This window comes from Cavia porcellus, unplaced genomic scaffold (assembly GCF_034190915.1).
Source record: "Cavia porcellus strain 051 isolate PalLab524CR breed Dunkin Hartley unplaced genomic scaffold, mCavPor4.1 scaffold_16, whole genome shotgun sequence".
Classification (NCBI taxonomy): domain Eukaryota; kingdom Metazoa; phylum Chordata; class Mammalia; order Rodentia; family Caviidae; genus Cavia; species Cavia porcellus.
Window position 1 is genome coordinate 35,138,262 of NW_026947499.1, and position 20,290 is coordinate 35,158,551.

Consider the following 20,290-nt stretch of genomic DNA (forward strand, 5'->3'; position numbering starts at 1 on the left):
AGTAAACTAGACTTAAATGGACTTCACCAAGTTGGCGGATGACAGAGGTCTGTGGATGACAAACAAGTTGAAGGAGTTTATGGCCCCCGGACTGCTTGCTGCCTGATTGCAGGGCTGAGATGGGCCCAAGGAGAAATAGCCCACTCCAGAACAGAGGAAGTTCACTTCACCATGATTCATTGCCTTCTGCACTGAGGGTTTTCAACAAGACCAGAATCCATCTTCAGGCCCTGCCTGTGCAGAGCATGTGGAGGCCAAGGAGTTATTGGCAGAAAAACAAGAGCAAATTTTGCTTGCGTACTTCAAGTCTGTGGCTGTCTGCCAACATTTCCTTCAGATATGAACATTCCTATTTTCATTCTGCAAGTTTTTTGTCAGGTTTATTGCGAATGAAAGGATGGTGAACAGATAGAAACAAAATGATGCTTGCTGAGCTGGAAGGACTATTTATTTAAATCTACTCTCAAGGGCCTACCAATATATGTGCACTTTTCTGGGGAGACCTCCGCCTTTCCTTCAGGAGAATTTTTAATCCAAGTAGATATGGCCTTTATGATTCATCCTGGGTCTCTGTGCATGGTTGCTTATTTGTGTGTTTCATAAGAATGTGTATGTCCAGTACCTGGCCAAGCCACCAGAGGAAGCATACGTGAGACAGATGGGCACTGAATTCACAAGATAATGGAGCAGTCTAATGAATGTCATTGGCATCAAATCTTAATGCCTTACAGCAGTACGAAAATGACTAATTGAAAAAAAATCCAGCAAAATCAATTAGTAAATAAAAACTAAAACTAATACCCTTTTAAAATGGAGAACAATATCCCTGGGTTTTTGCATTTGCTTATAGATCCCTTTACCTATGACAGTTTGTTATACATTTGCTTTTTTGTTTTCAAAAGAACATCATGGAACTGGGATGCTAGCTGCCTCTGTGCAATATGATAATGGATGAGGTATACTGCCCAGTCTTCAGTCACAGGGAGAGCCACTAGCTCAAAACTGTTTACTTCTTGTGGCCCAACGACATTCTAAAAGATAGTGGATAAAAGAGGAGGTGAATGATTTTCCTGAATTGTCAAAACAGATTGCTGGCTATGAAGACATTTGTTAACATATGCATTTAAAGACCTTCCCACCTTTCCTTCACAATCCTAAGTGGTGAAAAGGGCAGGAATTGCCCTGCCCCTTTTCCTTTTTAATTTATTTTGTGTTGCTGGAGGTCAAACTAGTCAAGTACTCAACCTCTGAGCTGCATCACCAGCCTGAATTTTTTTTCTCTACTAGTTGAGCTGAATTCAAGCAAACAATCAAACAAACAAAAAACCAGAGCAGACAAACAATACCCCACCAGTTTTTTCCCAAGGAGAGCATAACCTCTCTTTATATTGTTTGCTAATCAGCTCCACACACCTGGTTTCCCAAAGACAACTAAAAACCACACTTACATTTAAGAGATGCACACCGAAGGGTCTGTGCTAGAAATCTGATTTAACCACATGTGGAAAACTTGGTGGCTTGTTTTCAGCATATTCTTAAAATCTCGGAAACTGGCATTCACGTGTCTAAATTAAAAGATTGGGAAATTGGGACAGTGAATAAATACTTACTTTGGATCTGTACTATTGATCAAAAAAATAAAAAATTTTAAAGCCACTGGAAAAAATGAGCCGTTTCTTTCTATTTTTGCTCAAAGCAATCCAAATAAAACAAGCTTTGTTTCACTCCTGTCTGTGAGCTCAGCGTTGAACAAGCTCCAGCGAAGTCTCACAGAAAGTGGGGAGCAGTGCATCTCCTGCACAGTTCTGAATACAGCCACGCTTCACCTTCTTTCTTGGCATCTGGCCAAGAGACACCAGGGAGAGGGGCTTTTTTCTCTTTTTTTAGCTGCCTTTCTACACAAATTCCTGTCAGAGGAAAGGGGGTTACTGAACCTCACTCCCAAAAGGGACATTTAAGGCCCTAAAAATTTGGAGCCACACTGTGTCCTGGACAATCCTACTTGAGTAAAGAGGATCTGAGGATGGCTCAGCAGAGGACAAGCTGAATGGAGGTTACCATACTTTTTCCTTGGAAATGCTTGTGTTAGGGCCAGAGGCTCCTCAAATCCTGGCATTTGAGTCAGGGGATTAAAATGCAAGGATGGGGGCTGGCAGGGGTGGCTCAAGAAACAGTGCTTTGAGGCCCTGGACTTAATCCACAGCTTTTAAAAATATAAAAAATTTAAAAATTCAAGGACCAGACTGTGTCCCTTTATAACTGTAGTGATCACACATGGATGGGTAAGCCGTGAATTGATGTTGTATTAAAAAGATGTCTAGTTCTGGGTGTGGTGGTGCACATCTGTGATCCCAGTACTTGAGAAGCCGAAGCAGGAGGATCACCATGAGTTTAAGACCAGCCTGCTGGCAGAGAAAGATTTTGTCTCCGAAAACAAAATGATGTCTCAGGGCCCTTGCAGATAAACTAATGCTCTGGTCAGTAACTTATGCACATTTTCTAGATGAAATTGTACCAAGACCATAATAAATCAACAACAAAATTTGAGTTATATTGTATTTTGAGTCATTTTCTCAGATTTTCTTGATCTGATGTGTGAAATTTTCTCATACAGTGAAACATTTAAATATACAATAATTACAAGGCCTGTGGTAATTAACAATAATATGCTTTTATCTAAATAGAGAGCCAGCTTAATATTTCACAAATACAATCCTGTATGTGACTGACAGAGCAAGTGGTTTCTTTTATTTACAATAAGATTCCTAAAAAGGAACTTTGTCCTCTTAACTGAAATAAAACTTGGAGTTTCCCACTCAATACTGTTTTTGCCTTCTGGAAAAAGTGGTTAATGTTAAGGTTCAGGTTTGAGTTTAGTTTTCCTCCCCTCCAACCTTCTCCTCTACATTTTCCCTGACTACCATCTACAATCAGAAGGCTACATGTACCTTTATTATGCCTGCACAGTGATATTATACCACAGTGTCGATGACATCATGTTAAGGGTATCTGTTAGGAGAAAGCTCAGTGGAGCACTCCATCTTAACACATGTGCCTCATGGAACTGTTTTTGGTATGGGGATAGCTGCTTTAGCTTAGAAAGGAGACTTGTAATAATAGGACCATCTCAGGGATGGCTAATTGGACAGTGCTTGTGTGTCACAAGATTGGTATAGATTCTAAAGATACATTAAAGCTTTGGTTTTTTGCTTGGTCTCATCCATGTTGTTATCAGTCCTTGAGTTTACTTTTTATTTTTTTGGAGACAGGGTCTCATTATGCAGTTTAGGTTGGCCTTGAAATCACTTTGTATCCCAGACTGGCCTGGAACACTCAGCAATCCTCCTGCTTCAGCCTCCTGATTACTGGGATTACAGCCATATGCCACCACGTCCAGCTCCTGTCCTTGAGTTAGTGCTTTGCTAGGAGCTACCCAGAGCCCTTTTGGTATTTGTCTGATGGCTTATGATACACTTGAACTGAGGCACTCAGGATGCATGTGGTGCCAAACTGCTGTATTGTCACTGGATACTGATGATCTGCTCTTCATCGATACCCGCTCTCTTGGGAACTCCCAATCTGGCTCTCTGTTCTATCCCAGTCCTTCCCTTCTAAGGACAGCTATGGGGTTCCTTGGTGGGACTGGGAGGGACTCTGCTTGGGTTCCACACTGGCCCCAGGGTATGGCTTGCTGCTTTCTGAGCCGGCCCAGAAATGCGGCCTGAGGTTCATCTTTCTCCAGAGAAAAGCGCTATAACTTCGTCAAATTATTAAAGGTTCTGGGAGCCAATTGGGCAGTTAAGAATCACTGCTGTTGATGAATGAGATTTAAAAGGTACTCACATGGCTTCATTCATTTTTGCAGACTTTCAGATCCAGCAGGAATACAATCCCCCAGTTTAAATTACTTTCACTAATGACTCTCTGGACTATGTTATTTTATTAAAGTTTGGGGTTGTAGAAAAACAAACATGTAGCAAGATTTAAAATACACACATGTAAAATGTACAAATGTGTATTTTTTTTCTTACATTCTCAGGTGGGTCTTCCTTCAGTTAGATTTCTCTCCTGGTACTTGGGATTGATTCCAGGTGGTTATAACGCTAGAGCTCCACCACAGGAAAAGCAAAGGGGCAAAAAAGTTCTCAAACTAAAGAGAAACCACAAATGATAAATTCTGGAGCTTACCATAAAGATTAGAGCCTATTTTTCTTAACCCTAAGTCTTTGGGTATCTTATCTAAGCAGAGAGTCACATTCTTGAAGACTTCAGTGCAGTGAAGATCTCTATTCCTTAGGCTGGGAAAAGTTCCCAGTGCAGGGGGGGGGGGGGTGTAGGGAGGCCGGCACCAGGCACACTGTTTTGGGCTCTCCACAGTGATCAGTGTTCTCAGCGATACTGAGCCAGTAGAGGATGAATCCCTGCAAACTGATGAGTGTCTTCATCCTCTGAGTATGCAAAAAACATCTTCATGCCCTGAAATTCTCATAATTACTTGACTCACCAGGAAAAGTCATCAGGGGATGAGCCTCTAGAAGATCCATAGTTTAGATTTGGAGGTGTTGTAAACCCCTAAAATATGTACAAAATGACATATGTGTTTTCTCGGAAGACACTATCACTTTAACCAGATTCTGAACTGGGCTTTGGTTTCCCTAAAACATCAGGAGTATTTACAAGTCACCTTGTAAGGAAGAGACTGCTGGGTGATCTTTTCAGAAAACCTACTGTTTTTTTCTGACAATTCTTTGTAAGATGCTTCAAGAAAAACCATTTAAATAGAGGTCCGATAGAGAACCTGTCACGAGTAAATATATCCTGCATTCTGATTTTTATTTTTAAAATTCCATGTAAAAATAAATGCCTCTCAAACAAAGTTAAATGTAACAAGTGTGTCCATTAACATACACACATACACACATACACACACTACACACACACACAAACAGGAAGGAAAAATAAATCTTCCCATTTCAACTACAAACTGTAGAGAACATGAGGTATATAAGAAGGACTACCCTCATCTCTGAAGAGGTGCTGGTCTTTTCAATGAGGAAAAAGGCACCAAAGTTAGATTTTAGAACATTTTAATGTCCATTTTTTTCAGTGAATGCATTTTGAAGTTCTTAGAATTAACCATTTTAAAAGAGCAGAGCAAACAAAATGTGGAAAATGCAAACAGTTGGTTCTCCTTAATTTAATTTCAGATTCTAGGCAAGATGTGATTTTCTGAAACAACTGATCAAAAAAATGCTTACCTCAGAAATCTAGAAATTCAAATGCAGATGTATCTTTAAACTACAAGTGATTACAGCCCAGGTAATGGGTTGCACGCTGCCTTGAACTCTCCACATCATGTGCAAATGTGCAGGTGCAGCCCCAACCAGTGAAGTCAGCGTTGAAGGAGCCATGCGCAGGTGTGGCACAATCTGTGGGACTCTTCAAGTGATATAAGGATTTCATAACTGATGCTCTACATTTATTTGCACTGATAAAATTATGTGTGCTTGTTGATCATACAGATATATAAAATTTGATCTGGGGTTGAGAAGAAAATAGCAATTGCAATTCAAAGCAACTATTTACACACATTCAATTCTGAAGTATTGCTTCCTGCCCTAGGTTCCTAAGAAGTATTGCCACCTGCAGCATTTGAGCCCACTGCCTAGAAGCCCATCTGCATCCAGCAACAACTACTTGTTCAATGCTGACAGACTGAGATGCATGGCAGGTGTGCCACGAGATTCTGTGGTTCTTCAATGAGGTATGCTTCAGAGCAGGGAGCTGGGAAAGTCCCAGGGGTCACAAGGCCCCAAGAGCACATCTGCACTGGTTCTCTAGGAAGGCTCAGGGTGTTTTAAAAAACCATTTATCCTCCGTATGATGAGCTGCCCTTTGTCAGACACTCCATTGGTACAATGCTGAACCAGACCACCCGAGGTTAATGCTTCTCTCCGGTCAGTTTGCAGCTCTGGGGTTCCACATTGGGAGAGGGATCACAAACACCTCTGTGGTAGGGGAAGGAAAACAGCATGATGGGGGAAAAGTGTGTGCAGAGATGAACTTGGTAGAGCATATTTTGAGCGAGACAGCAAAAACATGAGCAATCTACCAGCCCCTAAAAGCTATGCAGCCCGGAGATGGAAGGCAGAGGAGAGGACAACACTCACATAATACTGATGGTATAAAATTCAACATGCCCATAATTCTTAGCACAAGGAAAGCATCAGGTAGTGTTTTATAAGAAAAAAAAATCTGTGGTGTTTTATAAGAATACATTCTTCAGAAGCAAGAGGTATTGTCATAACCATATTTTCTTCGGAGTTGGAAGACCAACAAACTGACAGTCAAACCTGAAGGAAAAGCTCGCAGTCACTGAGAAAGTTCTCAATTCTGAGACCACTGTGTGCTGCCAGATGGCCATGTCAGATTTCCCCCCCGGGGAAGTGGCTGACCAGAATCAAGATGTCATCATGCCAGAAACGGAAGAATCTCTTTTCTTTGGGAAGGAGTAATGAAGGGACTTAAATGAAGAAGTGGAAAGTATACAGTGAGGTTTACCAATGAAAGAACACACTTGGGGAACTGTATGAAGAACTCCAACAGATACAGAGCTAGTCCTCAGTTGTATCCTGGGCTGCACGCCAGCATCACCTGGAAAATAACTAAGAGAGAACAACTGTAGCCTGTGTGCCATTGGACATAAATTTCAGGCTCAATGTGGCAAATCACACACACAAAAGCAGAAGTGGCAACCAAGAGCAGTGACTGATTTTCCTTGAGTTTCCTCTGCCATTTGTGTACAGATGGTTCTGTACAGCTAAGAAGCCCCTCTCAATTGGCTGGACTTGGCTCATGAGATTAAATTCTGCCACAGACCAGCCTGTGCAATTGGAGTGTGGGAAAGAATGAAGAAACTTTGAATTTATAGAGGCCAAGACACCGTCTCTACCAGCCTGCTGGTTTTGATTTGGAACTCAACAAGGGGGAGCACCTAGGGCAATGTGGCCCCCAGTGGCTGAAACATGAAGGGACAGCTTGTCATACATCTGTGCCCTTTGTGAACTGGCCTGCCCTCCACTCCAGCTTATTTCCCTCCACCAAAATGATCCAGCACCCTTCCCCAAAACACATACATACTGATAAATAAATAAATAAATAAACACACCCCTCAGACATTTGAGTTCTCCCCTCAGACAAGTCAGCTTCCAAGACACCTTCATTCCCAACTAGAAGACCCCTTGGAGCAGGGTCAGGATGAAAAACGGCTTTGAGATACCTGAGGCCTGGGCTTACAAGCTCTGTGCCTGGTGAACATTTGAAATCTTGGCCTGCACACAGGTGAACCCCAGAAACCCCACAGTGTTGGGTGTGTGGTCCACCTACAGCCCCCACAGGAGAGGGCCTGGGTGCTCTGGGGAGCGTGGGGAGGAGGGCCTTGAGGTTCCCTCACCCTTCTTCCTCTCGCCTCCCCAGTGAGTTACTGGCACTTTATATCAGAGTCATAAATGCAATGTGTGTGCGTGTATGTGCTTACTTAGAAAGGTCAGGTAACTGGGAAACACTATTACATATACAGAAAAAATAAAACAAAAACATTGTATGACCCCCCCCCACCAAGTGTCTTGTGAGAAAAGGCAATAAAAAATGGTATCTTAAACACAGCTTTTGCTTAAAAGTCAAATAATACCCAAAAAGAGCCATAATTCTACCTGTGGCCTCAATCCTAGACTTGAGGCCAAGGCCAACCCTGAAGGCACTTGTTCTCCTCCACATGGCTGAACGGAGTACCCCAAGGGGGCTGGTTTTCAGGGAAGGGAGCAAAGTAAAGAAGAAATGGATGAAAATGAGCCCTGAATAACTGTGATCCACACAGAATTTAGGGTTGAAATGACCACATAATACCACGTCTAGGGACAAAAACTGTGGCGCTTAAAAGCACAACAGCCAAATACAAATATTATTGTGTTTCAATGAACAGAGCACCTCAGGCAGCTTTCAGTGCTGCCTTACACACTCTTTGAGACGTTGAGTTTGGTGAGTTCATTGGCTTCTTCCATTCCCATGTCTTCACAGTCATCCTTCTCTATGGCTTTACCAAACTGACACCTTTCTTCCACTTTGATGGGCTCTTTCCAGGGCCTCTTAGAATACAGGTGTGTGTCCTTGGCTGGGGTGTTGTCATCTGAGCCCAGGGATGTCTTGTCTGAATATGGGACAGAAGGCACCAGGTTGGCAATCTCATCTGTGGGAGACCGTCCGATGCTGCCATCCACCTGGACTCGGATGTCTGGGGAGATGGAAAGCTGGTGCTGTGGCACCACCCCATTATCCACACACTTTGGGTAAAGGTAGGTTTTCATCTGCCCTTTCCCCTTGACATTCACTGTTCCACGGTAGTCAAAGTCATAGCCCATTTTACTCAGCACACGGTAGCTCTCCTCACTCACCTGGATTCGACACTCTACCCCAGTGGTGTCCATCCTGCTGGCAATGTTGACGGTGTCCCCCCAAATATCATAGAGCAGCTTGGTGGTGCCAATGACACCTGCTGTGAGTGGCCCATGGTTAAAGCCAACCCTGAGCTTGAAGTTGAACCACAGCATGTTGTTGTTGAAGTCATCCACCACACGCATCATCTCCTTGGCAAACTCAAACAGGATACGCAGGTGCTCCTGCGGATGACTGCCCTCCTGGCACTGGGCTGTATTGAGCCCCGATGCCGCCATGTATGTGGCCCCAATGGTCTTGATCTTCTCAATACTGTTGTAGTCTGGCTTGCTCAGGAGCTCATCAAAGTCACCAATGAGCTCGTTGAGGACTCGGTAGCACTCCTTGCCCCCTTCGTAATTCTCCTCGTAGAACTCACTGAAGTTGACAATGCTGGCAAAGATCACTCCTCCACTGTCATGGTTCTTGGAGTAAGTCTGGGAGACTTTTAGTTGCTCAGCAACGTGGTAGGGTATGATGTTCCTAAGCAGCCAGTCAGCCTGGTCCCTCATGCTCTGGATCTTGGTACGGTGAAGGTCTGCTTCCACATCCCCATGGTAGTGCAAGCGGTAGCTGACTTCAAACTCTCGGTTCAGGAACCAAACCAGCAGGAGTAGGAGGAAGAAGGCAAGGATGAGCTCTTTACCTACAAGGCTGGTTGGCCTCCTGCTGTCCAGTGTCAGTGAGCTGTTACATGGGCTTCTTGCAGCACTGAGGAGCACAGAGATGAGAAAGGACACAACTGCTAAGTGAATCTGTTAAGGAAGAGTCCAAGACTGCCAAGCTAACCAGCACCCTTTGCCAAGTGGAGATGGATTCGACCTAAACATTCCTGTTTATTTGACAGGTTGCAGAGATGGAATGACAAAGACCAACTTCTGCAATTGAGTCTTTAATCAGTGTTTTGTAATGGCGTTTTCTTTCCTCCAGAAGTTTTTAAGATTTTTTTGGTCAAATTTTTTTCTTTTGAAATATCTCAATCTTATAGAAAAGTTAAAAGGCTAGTAAAATAAACATTCATATATCTTTCACCTGGGTTCAGTGGTTGTTAGAATTTTACCACTTTGTTTTTTTCCCTCTTAGCATACACACTTTACTTTTTTTGTTTTGTTTTGTTTTTGGTACTGGGAATAAAACTCATGACTTCATATTTACCAGGCAGGCATTGTGCCACTGAGCTATATCCTCAGCCCATATACACACCTTATATTTTTGCTAAACATTTTGAAAGTTGCTGACAATTCAGTCTTACCTATTTTAGTATATCTCCAAAGATAGACATTTCTCTATGTCACCACAGAATCATTACCATATCTTAGAAACAGTATTTTGATATATTTGCTTCTTAGATTTCTAATCCAATAGACATAATTTTACAAAGAATTTTTATAAATTCTATACATTCTCCTTTTATAAATGAATGACAAAACACATTTTCTCCACCTCTGGTTAGTTCTATTTTTGCCAAACTCATTTCAGACAAACTTAGCACTTAAAATATGTACATAAAACATACACGTTTAAGCCTGGTGTGGTGGCATATGCCTGTAATCCCAGCATTTGGGAGGCTGAGGCAAGAGGATCATTGCAAATTTGAGATCAGCTTGGGCTACAAAGTGAGCTTAAGACTACCCCAAACCATGTAGTAAGACCTTGTCTCAAAAAGACAAAAAACAAAACAAAATAACCCATATATTTCTAATAGTAACAAATACACTGTAAGAAAGTCAAAGAGAAAAAATAATGGAAGGAGCTTTTCTTCCAAGGCAACAGACAACGTCACTTTCTTGTGGTTGTGTGGTATACTACTATATGGATGTACCAGATGTCTACTGAGGGACAGTGGGCTGTCCTCATTTTTCCCCCAGTACTGAGGCAAGTGCTCTACCATGAACAATAATCTCAGCCTCCATGTCCTTATCTTTTATGAGCTGAAAAGTGTTATGATGAATATTCCTGTACCTTTGTGTATATGGAACTAATGAGTCATTTTAAATACTGCACATTTAGAATTTCATTAGTAATTTCCAAATTGTCCTCCTAAGAGGCTGGCCAAATTACTGTTCCCTTCAATCAAAGATTGACCCTACTTTTGGTGAGACTGCATCCCAGTTGGATAGGGCGGGTGGGAAACCTTGTGATGGGGGCCTGAAGATTAGTGGCCAGGGCTATAATTTCTTTCAAAAACTTGTTTAAAATAATTTTACTTAAAAAAATAGTAACATACTTTCCTGGGTGTGGTGACACATGCCTATAATCTCCATACTCAGCAGGAGGCCGAGGCAGGAGGATTGCTGTGAGTTAGGCCAACCTGGGCTATAAAGTGAGTTCAAGGCCAGCCTGAACTGCCTAGTGAAACCCTGTCTCAAAAGACAAAAAAAAAAAAAAAAAAAACAAAAGAACAAAAAATACTCATTGTGGAAAAAAAGAAATTATAAAATGATCTGTGGATTGTCCTACTGCCCAAAGGCAATCATCATTAACATTTGTTGAATTTCCTTTCTTCCTTCATTTGTTCCCTCCCTACCTCTCCCCGACTCCTCTCCATTTTTTGTTTAACAATACTTGGATTATTCTGTTCATACTACAAGTTTCATCCCTTGATGTATTTCTAAAGTGCTCAGAGTGGGCCACTAGATTTCATTAATAATGGGCTTATTATATACCATTTAGAACTCATTTCTTTAGTCAGAGTTTTTATAAGTTTCACTGTTACTTGTGACTTAAGGATGAATATTTTAAAAATATGAATTTGGACAAAGTGGTCATCAAGGCCCTCCAAGAACAGTGTCAAGAAAGTCCTGGCCTTGGAATACAACCTCTGGGCTTTCCTAGCAGACCTACCAGAGAATTCTAGAATCTTGAACAAGCCAAGCCATTTTACCAGGTTTTAAATCCTTTAAGTGTAAACTGTGCAGTTGGGCTGATGTTATGGTTTGTGTCTAGATGTATCCCTCAATCCTCTTGTATGTAGTTATGGGGGATAGGATTTTTTCGAAGGTGGCTGAATCTAGAGTATGATTGATTCATAATGCAATGCTGGGATTAAGGATGGCTAGATCAGTCCACTGATTGGATTGGCACCACCCTAATCCTGGTAAACTGGATACAATATAAGGGAGAGGAAGAGGCTTGTCTTGTCTTCTTTTGGTTGCTTTTGCTATTTTCCACACCTGTGAACTGCTGCCCCTCTGCCAAGCTACCCTGCCTTGGAGCCAGCTGACTATGAACTGAAATCTCTATAAGCTATGAGCTAAATAAACCTTTCTTCCCTTAACTTGTGCTATTTTGTCTCAGCAATGAGAAAAGTAACCAAGGCAGTTGGAGCATGAACAAGTCCCTTCTCATCTAAGGTCCTGTGCAGAAAAGTAAGCTCAGCAGGCTGAGCTGCGACTGCCATCATCAGAACGACCTACTGGACCCTGGATTTAGGCGTGTTCCTACCATTCCTTGGTTAAGAGTGGCTTGTAATATTGAAACTGCTTGTGTAGACAATGCAATTTATGTGAACACCTGCCACACTGTTATGTCTTATCTGACACTACTGGGAGAGGACACTTGGAAGTACTTTCTTTTGCTGATTTTACCCTCTGTCCTTTTGCTGTAATGACCTGTAGTCAAGAGCATGACAATGTTCTGGGTCCTGTGAGTCCACCCAGGGGTAGTCTTAGACCCTGACATAGGGCCTATGACTTAATGTTTATGAACCAGGAATAAGGTCCTCTACAGTAACATACCCCATATTTTATTTTGCTCACTGGAACAATAATATATATTATGAATCTCAAGTACTAAGCAAAATGATTACTTATTTTAGATAACTAAAGCATATTTCTGTCCAGCTTCTAAGACCTTCTGGCTGGCTTTCAAACAGAGTAGGCAGAGAATCCAGATCGTTTTGAAACAAGCCTCTACCCTTGTGAGTGCATCTCACTGGGTTAGAAGCTGAGTTTCCTTTTGATTTCTCCAAAGTGGTGCCATCAAGGAACAGCCCATGTTAGCAGATGTCACTAAGGCATAATCTCAATGATGTAAGGAGGTTTTGTAAAACCCTATAGAAGAGATAGGTGATGGTACATAGGTTTCCTCATCTGTCAATTGCTTTCATGACTTCCTACCGCACTGCAACCAAAGCCAGTAGCATGGCTGACTCTGGGCACAGGAGTGGAACAGCAAAACACAGACTAGCAAAGGAGTGAAATGGAAATGGATAATTACAGACCCTCCTTAATTTATGATGCAGGTAAATCCTGACAAACTCAGTGTAAAATCATAAGCCAAAAATGTATTTAATAGCTCCAACCTACTAACATCACAGCTTAGCCTAGCATATCTTAAAGGTGGATGAACATTTATATTGGTCTAAAGTTGGACAAAATCATCTAACACAAAGCCTATTTTATAAGAGTGATGAATACCTCACATTTAGAATTTCATGCAACTTATTACTACATTGAAAATGAAAATAAGAATAGCTGCATTGATATAATTTCATGCCATTGTATCTTGGTTCATGAACACTTTTGTTTACAATTTGGTTCATAAACAGAAGCATATAGCAAAATTTTATTTTTGTTTGTGAATTTTGCATCAGGGGATGACAACAACCATCTTTCCCACAAGAATACAAATGTGGCTATCTTTTCCAAAATTATAAAACAAACAAAGTTCATGAACCAAGGTACCAGTGTATCAAGCCTTGTTCTATGGTAAGCTGGGAACCATCTCTATGCTATTTCCCTTTTGCCTCTGCCTGAAAGAAAAAGAACTGTAGTACAAAGCATTTATGTTTTGGACCCAATAGGGCTACTATACATTTCTTATTCTAAAACAGCTGGAACAAAAGTGATCATCACATTTCTAATTCAAAGGTCAATTTCAAAAGGAGAAGAAACTGTAGGTGAATAGAAAAATCAATTCTTGAGTGAATACTTGGACATGCAGTAATACATAGAGTAATACATTAAAGTACAGTATAAGCATCCAGGCACAGTGAGGCATGCCTATAATCCCAAGGTTCTGGGAGCCTGAGGTAGGAGGATCACAAATCTGAGCCCAGCCAGGGCAACTAAGTGAGTTAGCAAGACCGTGTTTCAAAATAAAAAATAAAAAAATTGCTGAGGATGTAGCTCAGTTAGAAAGCCTTGGATTCAGTCTCCAGTACCACACATACATACAGAGTAAAGTACAATCAGTTATTATGGAGAAGAGTGATTTTAAAATAGAGAAAAATAGAAAGCAAGAGCACTTGTGATCCTAACCAGTTATATGACACTGGAACGCCCTAAAATGTTAACAAATGACATTGTTAACACATTGTGATCACATTGTGATCAATATTTTTGGGCATGCAGACTTTACTCAATGCTGACTTCTTTACTTAGCAGATAAACAAAGATGGAATTATTAGGTTAAAGACTATGAACTTTTTGTACCCTGTTTCTGTTTTTTTCTTTTTCTCCTTAAATTAAAAAAAAAAGACTATGAACTTTTTTTTGAGGGGGGAGTTTAATTTGGTTTGGTTTTTTGAGAGAGGGTTTCACTGTGTTCAACACTGTGAACATTGTTCTGACCTTTTTTTATAACAGGTTGTCAAGTTACTTCTCCAAACTGCTGTACCATTCTGAGAGGTAATGAGGTACAGAAGGAAGGCTACAGCCTAGAGTGAGGGAGCCCACACCTATATACCATGCTCATGACTAGCTGTGTGACTATGGGCATGTTCCTTAGTTTCTCTGGGTTTTAGCATCCTCATTTGAAAAATGGGAACAAGGTCACTGATCATGTCAGGTTATTGTTTAAAGGATTAAATAAACATATTTTAACTAATTTGTTTTGGGTAGCTAAAAACAAAATCACTACCAGTAACTTATGATCATAATATAACACAACTTTGCCTATTTTGGATATTCAATTTTTTGAAAGTACAATTTAAAAGATGGCAGGTATTGTGTAGATATTTAAATGTACAGTGACTTTATAATGATACTGATGTGTCTATATTCATCTTCTACCCATATTTCTTCTTTTGTGAACTTTTGGGGTTTTTTTTGTCCTTCATCCATGCCAATCTTAATTAACTCTTTTATTTAAGAGTTTCACAACTTTTCCAATTGCTTTGATTTTCTTTCTCTTCCTTTCTAAATTGTCAGTCTTCTTTTTGATGGTAGTCATTACTAAGACTGGAAAGTTACCTCTGCCATAAAAGCTTAAAAACTATTTTTTCTAGATTTTATAGTTCACTTTTTAGTATGACTTTTTAATTTATTTAATATTCTGGTGTTTATAATAATAAAGCAAATGCATACATTAGTTCAAGGAATAACTTTTTCTTTTTTGGGGGGGTGAGATTTCTTCTGTTAACACATTAAAGTCTTATAAAATTAAACATATATATATATATATATATATATATATATATATCTTAATAATCATTTGGCTGGCACTTGGAGGCTAAGGCAAGAGGACTGTTTGAGAACAGTATGGGCATCATAATGAGGCTCATTTTTTAAAAAATTATTTTTTCCACTAAATTAATATAAAAAGAATCTGATATTTCAACAAGTAGCTATTTCCCATTTTCTCTTTTAAGAATGCATATATTATTCATTTTGTTTGCCGCACAATTTCTGAGAGCTTAGAAATAAATAGCAATAAGACAGCTGTTCTCATTTGTCAAGAAACCAGCACGTTAAAAGCTTACCTGAAATTCTGTGCCACATCAAGGGGTGAAATTACTATGGAACTGAAATTAAAATATGGAAAAGTATTATTTTAAAAAGCAAAGAAGGCATTACAGAAAGCAACCCGAGAAGAGTTTAAACAAACAGCTCTTTCTTTTTTAGGACATCATCTAAATGAATGTCACGATCCACATGCCCACCGCTTCTTTGGTGTTTGTGTCCCCAGTGCTAGAGGGTTTCAGTTATCTGAAGTTCCCTCCTCTTTTGCAGAGTTGCACTTAGGTCTTTTGTTCATCACCTCACTTGCTCCCTATCCTGGCTAGGCTCCTCAGTGATGATGATAATGACATCATGGGTGAGCTCCGAGGATTTTCACTGTAGGAGGAATCCTGGGGCAGCGGAAGCTTCACCCACCAGCCCCTCCCCAAGATCTGCTATTGCAAATCTGGGCAGGAAGTCCCCACCACTTTGTCTCTTGGTATCCAAGAGGAAAAGCCCTACAGCTCTGGCTAAAGGTCACTGCAAGGGTCTATTTTCTGTATTGGGTCTGAGGTTATAGGTTGGTAGATTGAATTTCAAGCTCTTGATGCAGACCTTTAAAATGACCATAATTCCAAATGGCCACATCCTCATAAATGTAAAAGTATGATTTATTTTGCATAAAATAATTTATTCATTATGGTCTTTCAAATGCTGAATGGCAGTTCTACTTTAAATTCCCTTTGTGATCTTAGTTTGCATATAATTCATATCATTATTATTAAGTAAACTGAGGAAGGATACTTACTGTCCATTACTGGCCACTGCTTTATTAATACTCAAAGATACACTGAGGCTATTCATTTGATTCTGTCAATACTGGAACAAATTAGATCATTCTGGGCTTTTGAGATTACTAAAGCAGTGGTTCTCAGTGGTATTCCTAGTGAGTCATTTGGGAAACATGAAAGTCTCTCTGGTTGTCCTAATAACTTGTGCTTTCTGTAAAGCACAAAGAAGAAATATCCCATGTAACCTTAAAATAAGCTGTTTTCGCCAGGCATGTGGCATATATCTGTAATTCTAGTACTTGGGAGGCTGAGGCAGAAGGACTGCTGCAAATTTGAGGCCAGCTGGAGCTATGAAGTGAGTTCAAGGCCAGCCTGAACTGCATAATGAAACTATGCTTCAAAAAGACAAAAAAAATCTATTCTCCTAAATCCTCTATAATCATGAATAAGTGATTCTTTCATACATGCTAATAGTCACATATTTTTTATAAGTTAAAGAAAAAGCCTGATATTTAGATATTTATGAAAGGTTTTTTACAGGAACAGAAGCTCAATGGGTTAAGAGATCATAAATAAAACATTCAATATGTGCATTCTGCTATCCAAGGCATTATTGTATTTCCAACAACATATTTAGTTGACAAAGCTTAAGAGTCATAAAACAGTTACAGATGTGCAACAAGCAATTTGGGACTCATTTTAACAAACAACCAAACATTATTCAATTAGAAGAACCAAGGGAAGAGAGACTACAAGATACTTTAAATGCTCATCTCACTGCCATCTGATATATTTTTATTTTTAAAGTTTCTGTAGCACAGTGAAAACTGCTCCTGCTCCCGAAGAGCCACCATGGATTCCTGCTTCTTTAGCTACACCATCCTTTCTATTCCTCAGCATCTCTTAGGTATAGTGCTGTGAAGGTGATTCAAGGTACCAGGGACTGAACTGACTTTTCATTATGTAGAAGGAGTTCAAGATCAAAGACAGATGTAACTGGTCATTCTTTCTCCTGTCATAACATGGAGACTGATATAATATACAGTACCATAATACTATAAATAAGACCTAAGCCATTTGTAAAATCACCGTATGTCTTCATTTCTTTCACTCTAATAACTGTAACCTGTCCTAGAACACATATGCTCCACTTTCTCCTCATCTCTGTGCCTACCTAGACCTCTGCTCTTTTAGTGGCTTTGTCGTCTTTTGTGAGATGGTTTTGGGTCTTACTCTCTTAAATTTCAATTTATTTATTATGAGTGAGTTCAGGTGTGTCTCTACTGCATCATGCCTTCAAGGGAAAGTCATTCAAAGAAGTCTATATTCAAACATATACTGATTGAATATCCCTTACCCAAAATGTTTGGGACCAAAATAATTCTGGATTTCAAAATATTTAAAAGAACCAAGTCTAAACATAAAATTCATTTATATTCCACATATATAGTTTACAGATAACCTAAAGGTAATGTTATATATTAGTTTGTGTACAATGAACAGAAGATTTATGATAGCGTGTTAGTGCTCAAAAACTTCTGGATTGGGGTTAGGGACGTGGCTCAGTGATAGAGTTCTTGCCTTACATGCACAAGGCACTGGGTTTGATGCCCAGCACCACAAAACAAAACAAAACAAAACAAACAAACAAAACAAACCCCCCCCCAAACATCTGGAGTTTTAACACTTTGGACTTTGAATTACTGGATTAGGAATGCTCAACCTATCATATGTTGTTATAACTGAATTTTCTTTTGCATATTGTTCCTGGACACATTTTTATTTTTTGGACATTACATGTGTTGGAAGTCATTTTTGGTCATGATAGCAAACACCTGTTATCAAAGCCGACATCAGTGCTAATGTGAAAGTGCTGTAGAGCCCTAAATGACATCAGGTGAGGTGGTAATGAGTCTAGGATTCCAGTTGCTTACCTGTCTGGACACAAGGAGATGTAGAGCAGAAGCAGTGGCCCGGCCCCCACGATGGTGGCAAGGGAAGATCTCATCCAGGAGCTGAGCTGGCAGAAGTTACAGTAGTGCACGACAGCCACTAACACGGCTGAGCTGGTGAACACAGTGAACTGCAAGAGAAGCCAGTGTCAGGACAGCATGTTCCCACTCCTCCTGCACATTGCCCCATGTCCCATCCAGCCCGTCCCACACCAGAGGCCCTGCTTGCTCACCCACGTATCCCTTTAATACAGAACATTGCTAACACCACCCAGTGGCCTATCCTTGTGCAACAGTTCTTACTTTTGGTGAGCCAGTAGCCGCAAGGGGAGATCACACATCTTTACATTAATGAAGTAGTGCTTTAGGTTATAAGGTCACACTGGCACTAAGACTCTCCTCTGGATGTGTGGTAATGGCACATATCATTTTCCTGGAAAGGAAAAGGAGGCTGCCCATAGGAGAATTATTGCCTTGGGATGTTACCTTCCAAACACTTTTCCTTTAGCCTCTCTGGAGGCTAATTTGAAAACTGGATTCAACTAAAGCACCTACAAACATGCTGAGATGCATTTTGACACTAAATACCAAGTTCAACCAGTCAATCTCGATAGCTCATGCTACCTAACAAAAATATAATTTTCTACCACAGCATTAGTTCACCCTTTATGGAATTTAATTCAAAAGCTCCTTTAGCAGTGAAAGCTGATCCATGTGCAAGTCAAGGACTTGTGCCAGTTCTGAAGAAGAGCATATTATCTTACATCAGTTGAGAACTTGGGACAGCTGCACTTTTTGCAAAGCATGAAGAAAAATACAAATACTTCTTACTTTACAATCTCAATAAGCCCATCATCATTGTAAATTATTACAAGCCAAAAATGCATTTAATACCCCTTATTTATTAAACAACACTCTAACTCACCTTAACTGTGTTCAGAACATCTCCAGGAGGCTACAACTGGGCAAAGTTATCTAACATTGACTTATTTGATAATTAACTCTTGATAACCTCATGTAATTTACTGAATACTGAAAGTGAAAATCAGAATGGTTGTATGGGCACACTTTGACACCATCATGAAGTCAAAATAGTAAATCAGGGACCACCTGTAGCTGCTTTGAAACTTGGCAGACAGCAAGTGAAGTTGGAAAGGTTTCATCATGCTCACTGGGAAATCTCCATGTGGCCAGCAATAGGTCCACACTAGATTATGGTTTGTTTGTTTCTTTGTTTGTTTACTTAGTGGGTGGGAGCCAGGGATGGAGACTCCTGCCTGGCATGGACATAAGTCACACAGTGAAGCTTGTTTACTTATTTATAGATTGTGTTTTAAATAGCAGGCTAGAGGAAATAACAGAGTCATCTCTTGAAGGGCCTGTGTTTAAACCAATGTCCCATGTAATCATAGTTACTTAAACAGAGAGTGTAGGATGTTAGGGAGCCTACAGTATGGAGATAAGATGATCAACCATTACTTACATGTACGTTTGTCTCAAACTCAGAAGTGATGTGTGAATAGACAGCAAGGGCAGGAAGGGATACCAGGACAGCCCCGATGCAATGGCGAGGTAGCCAGCCAGCAATCCACTCCAGCAGGCGCTGTGTGCATACCATGACATCCTCCAGGAAGAACACCATCCTGGACAGGGGTAAAGGGAGAACAGGGGCAGAGGGGCCCAGTGGTTAGCCTGTCAATACCACTGGCGGTAGGGTCCAGGGCTGCTCTCAACTGTGCTATGCTGCTGCTGGTGCCTCGAAGGCAGGTGTGTAAGTAGGAGGCAGAGCTTCTCCATCCTTCACTTGGTAAAAGGCACATAGACTGGACTCAGCTCATTACACCTGACTTTAAGGTCACCTGTTGCGTCCTGGTAAAATGTGCTTGTCGAAAGCCTCTGTGAGTCCAACAGAACACGGAAGACCAGTAACAGGCCCTAAGTAAAGTCATGGCTGCACTATGTGCAGTCAGTCACCTGTTTCTACCTGTTTTGGGTGGAGCCAATGGAGCCATTCTGGAGTGCTCTGTGGGAACTTCTTGGTTGTTCTAATGTGGAGGGTAGTTCATGGCACCTAGTGGGTGGGAGCCAGGGATGGAGACTCCTGCCTGGCATGGGCATAAGCCACACAGTGAAGCTCTGTGTTGTATCTCACACAATTGCCACTCACAGCCTGGATAAGCAAGGAGGTGAAAAGCCTAAGGCTGGATAGTATTTCATGAATGAGTAGGCAGTTTTGGGTGTTGGTAGCATAATAATCCTGCAGAATTTCAGCTTCTCTAAAAACTAAGGAAAGACTACCCTTTGTTTAATTGGGATATCAAGGATCATTTGGCATTTCAGAAAGTCGCATCACTAAGTGAACCCAGTTCACGGAACATGGCTACCAGTCCCACGC

General features: G+C 40.7%; 1 protein-coding gene across 2 annotated transcripts in view; it reads right to left on the minus strand.

Moving 5' to 3' along the window:
- Positions 1-5,070: 5,070 nt before the first annotated feature.
- Adcy9 (adenylate cyclase 9) overlaps positions 5,071-20,290 on the minus strand; it is a 113,116-nt gene continuing 97,896 nt past the window's right edge. For both annotated transcript variants that reach the window (XM_063226400.1, XM_013141971.2), the window contains exons 7-10: positions 19,379-19,538; positions 17,878-18,026; positions 15,194-15,235; positions 5,071-9,201 (exon numbers count right to left, since the gene is read on the minus strand). In XM_063226400.1, the coding sequence (XP_063082470.1) occupies positions 8,010-9,201; positions 15,194-15,235; positions 17,878-18,026; positions 19,379-19,538 (1,543 nt within the window). In that variant the 3' untranslated portion in view covers positions 5,071-8,009. The remainder of the gene's footprint in view (positions 9,202-15,193; positions 15,236-17,877; positions 18,027-19,378; positions 19,539-20,290) is intronic.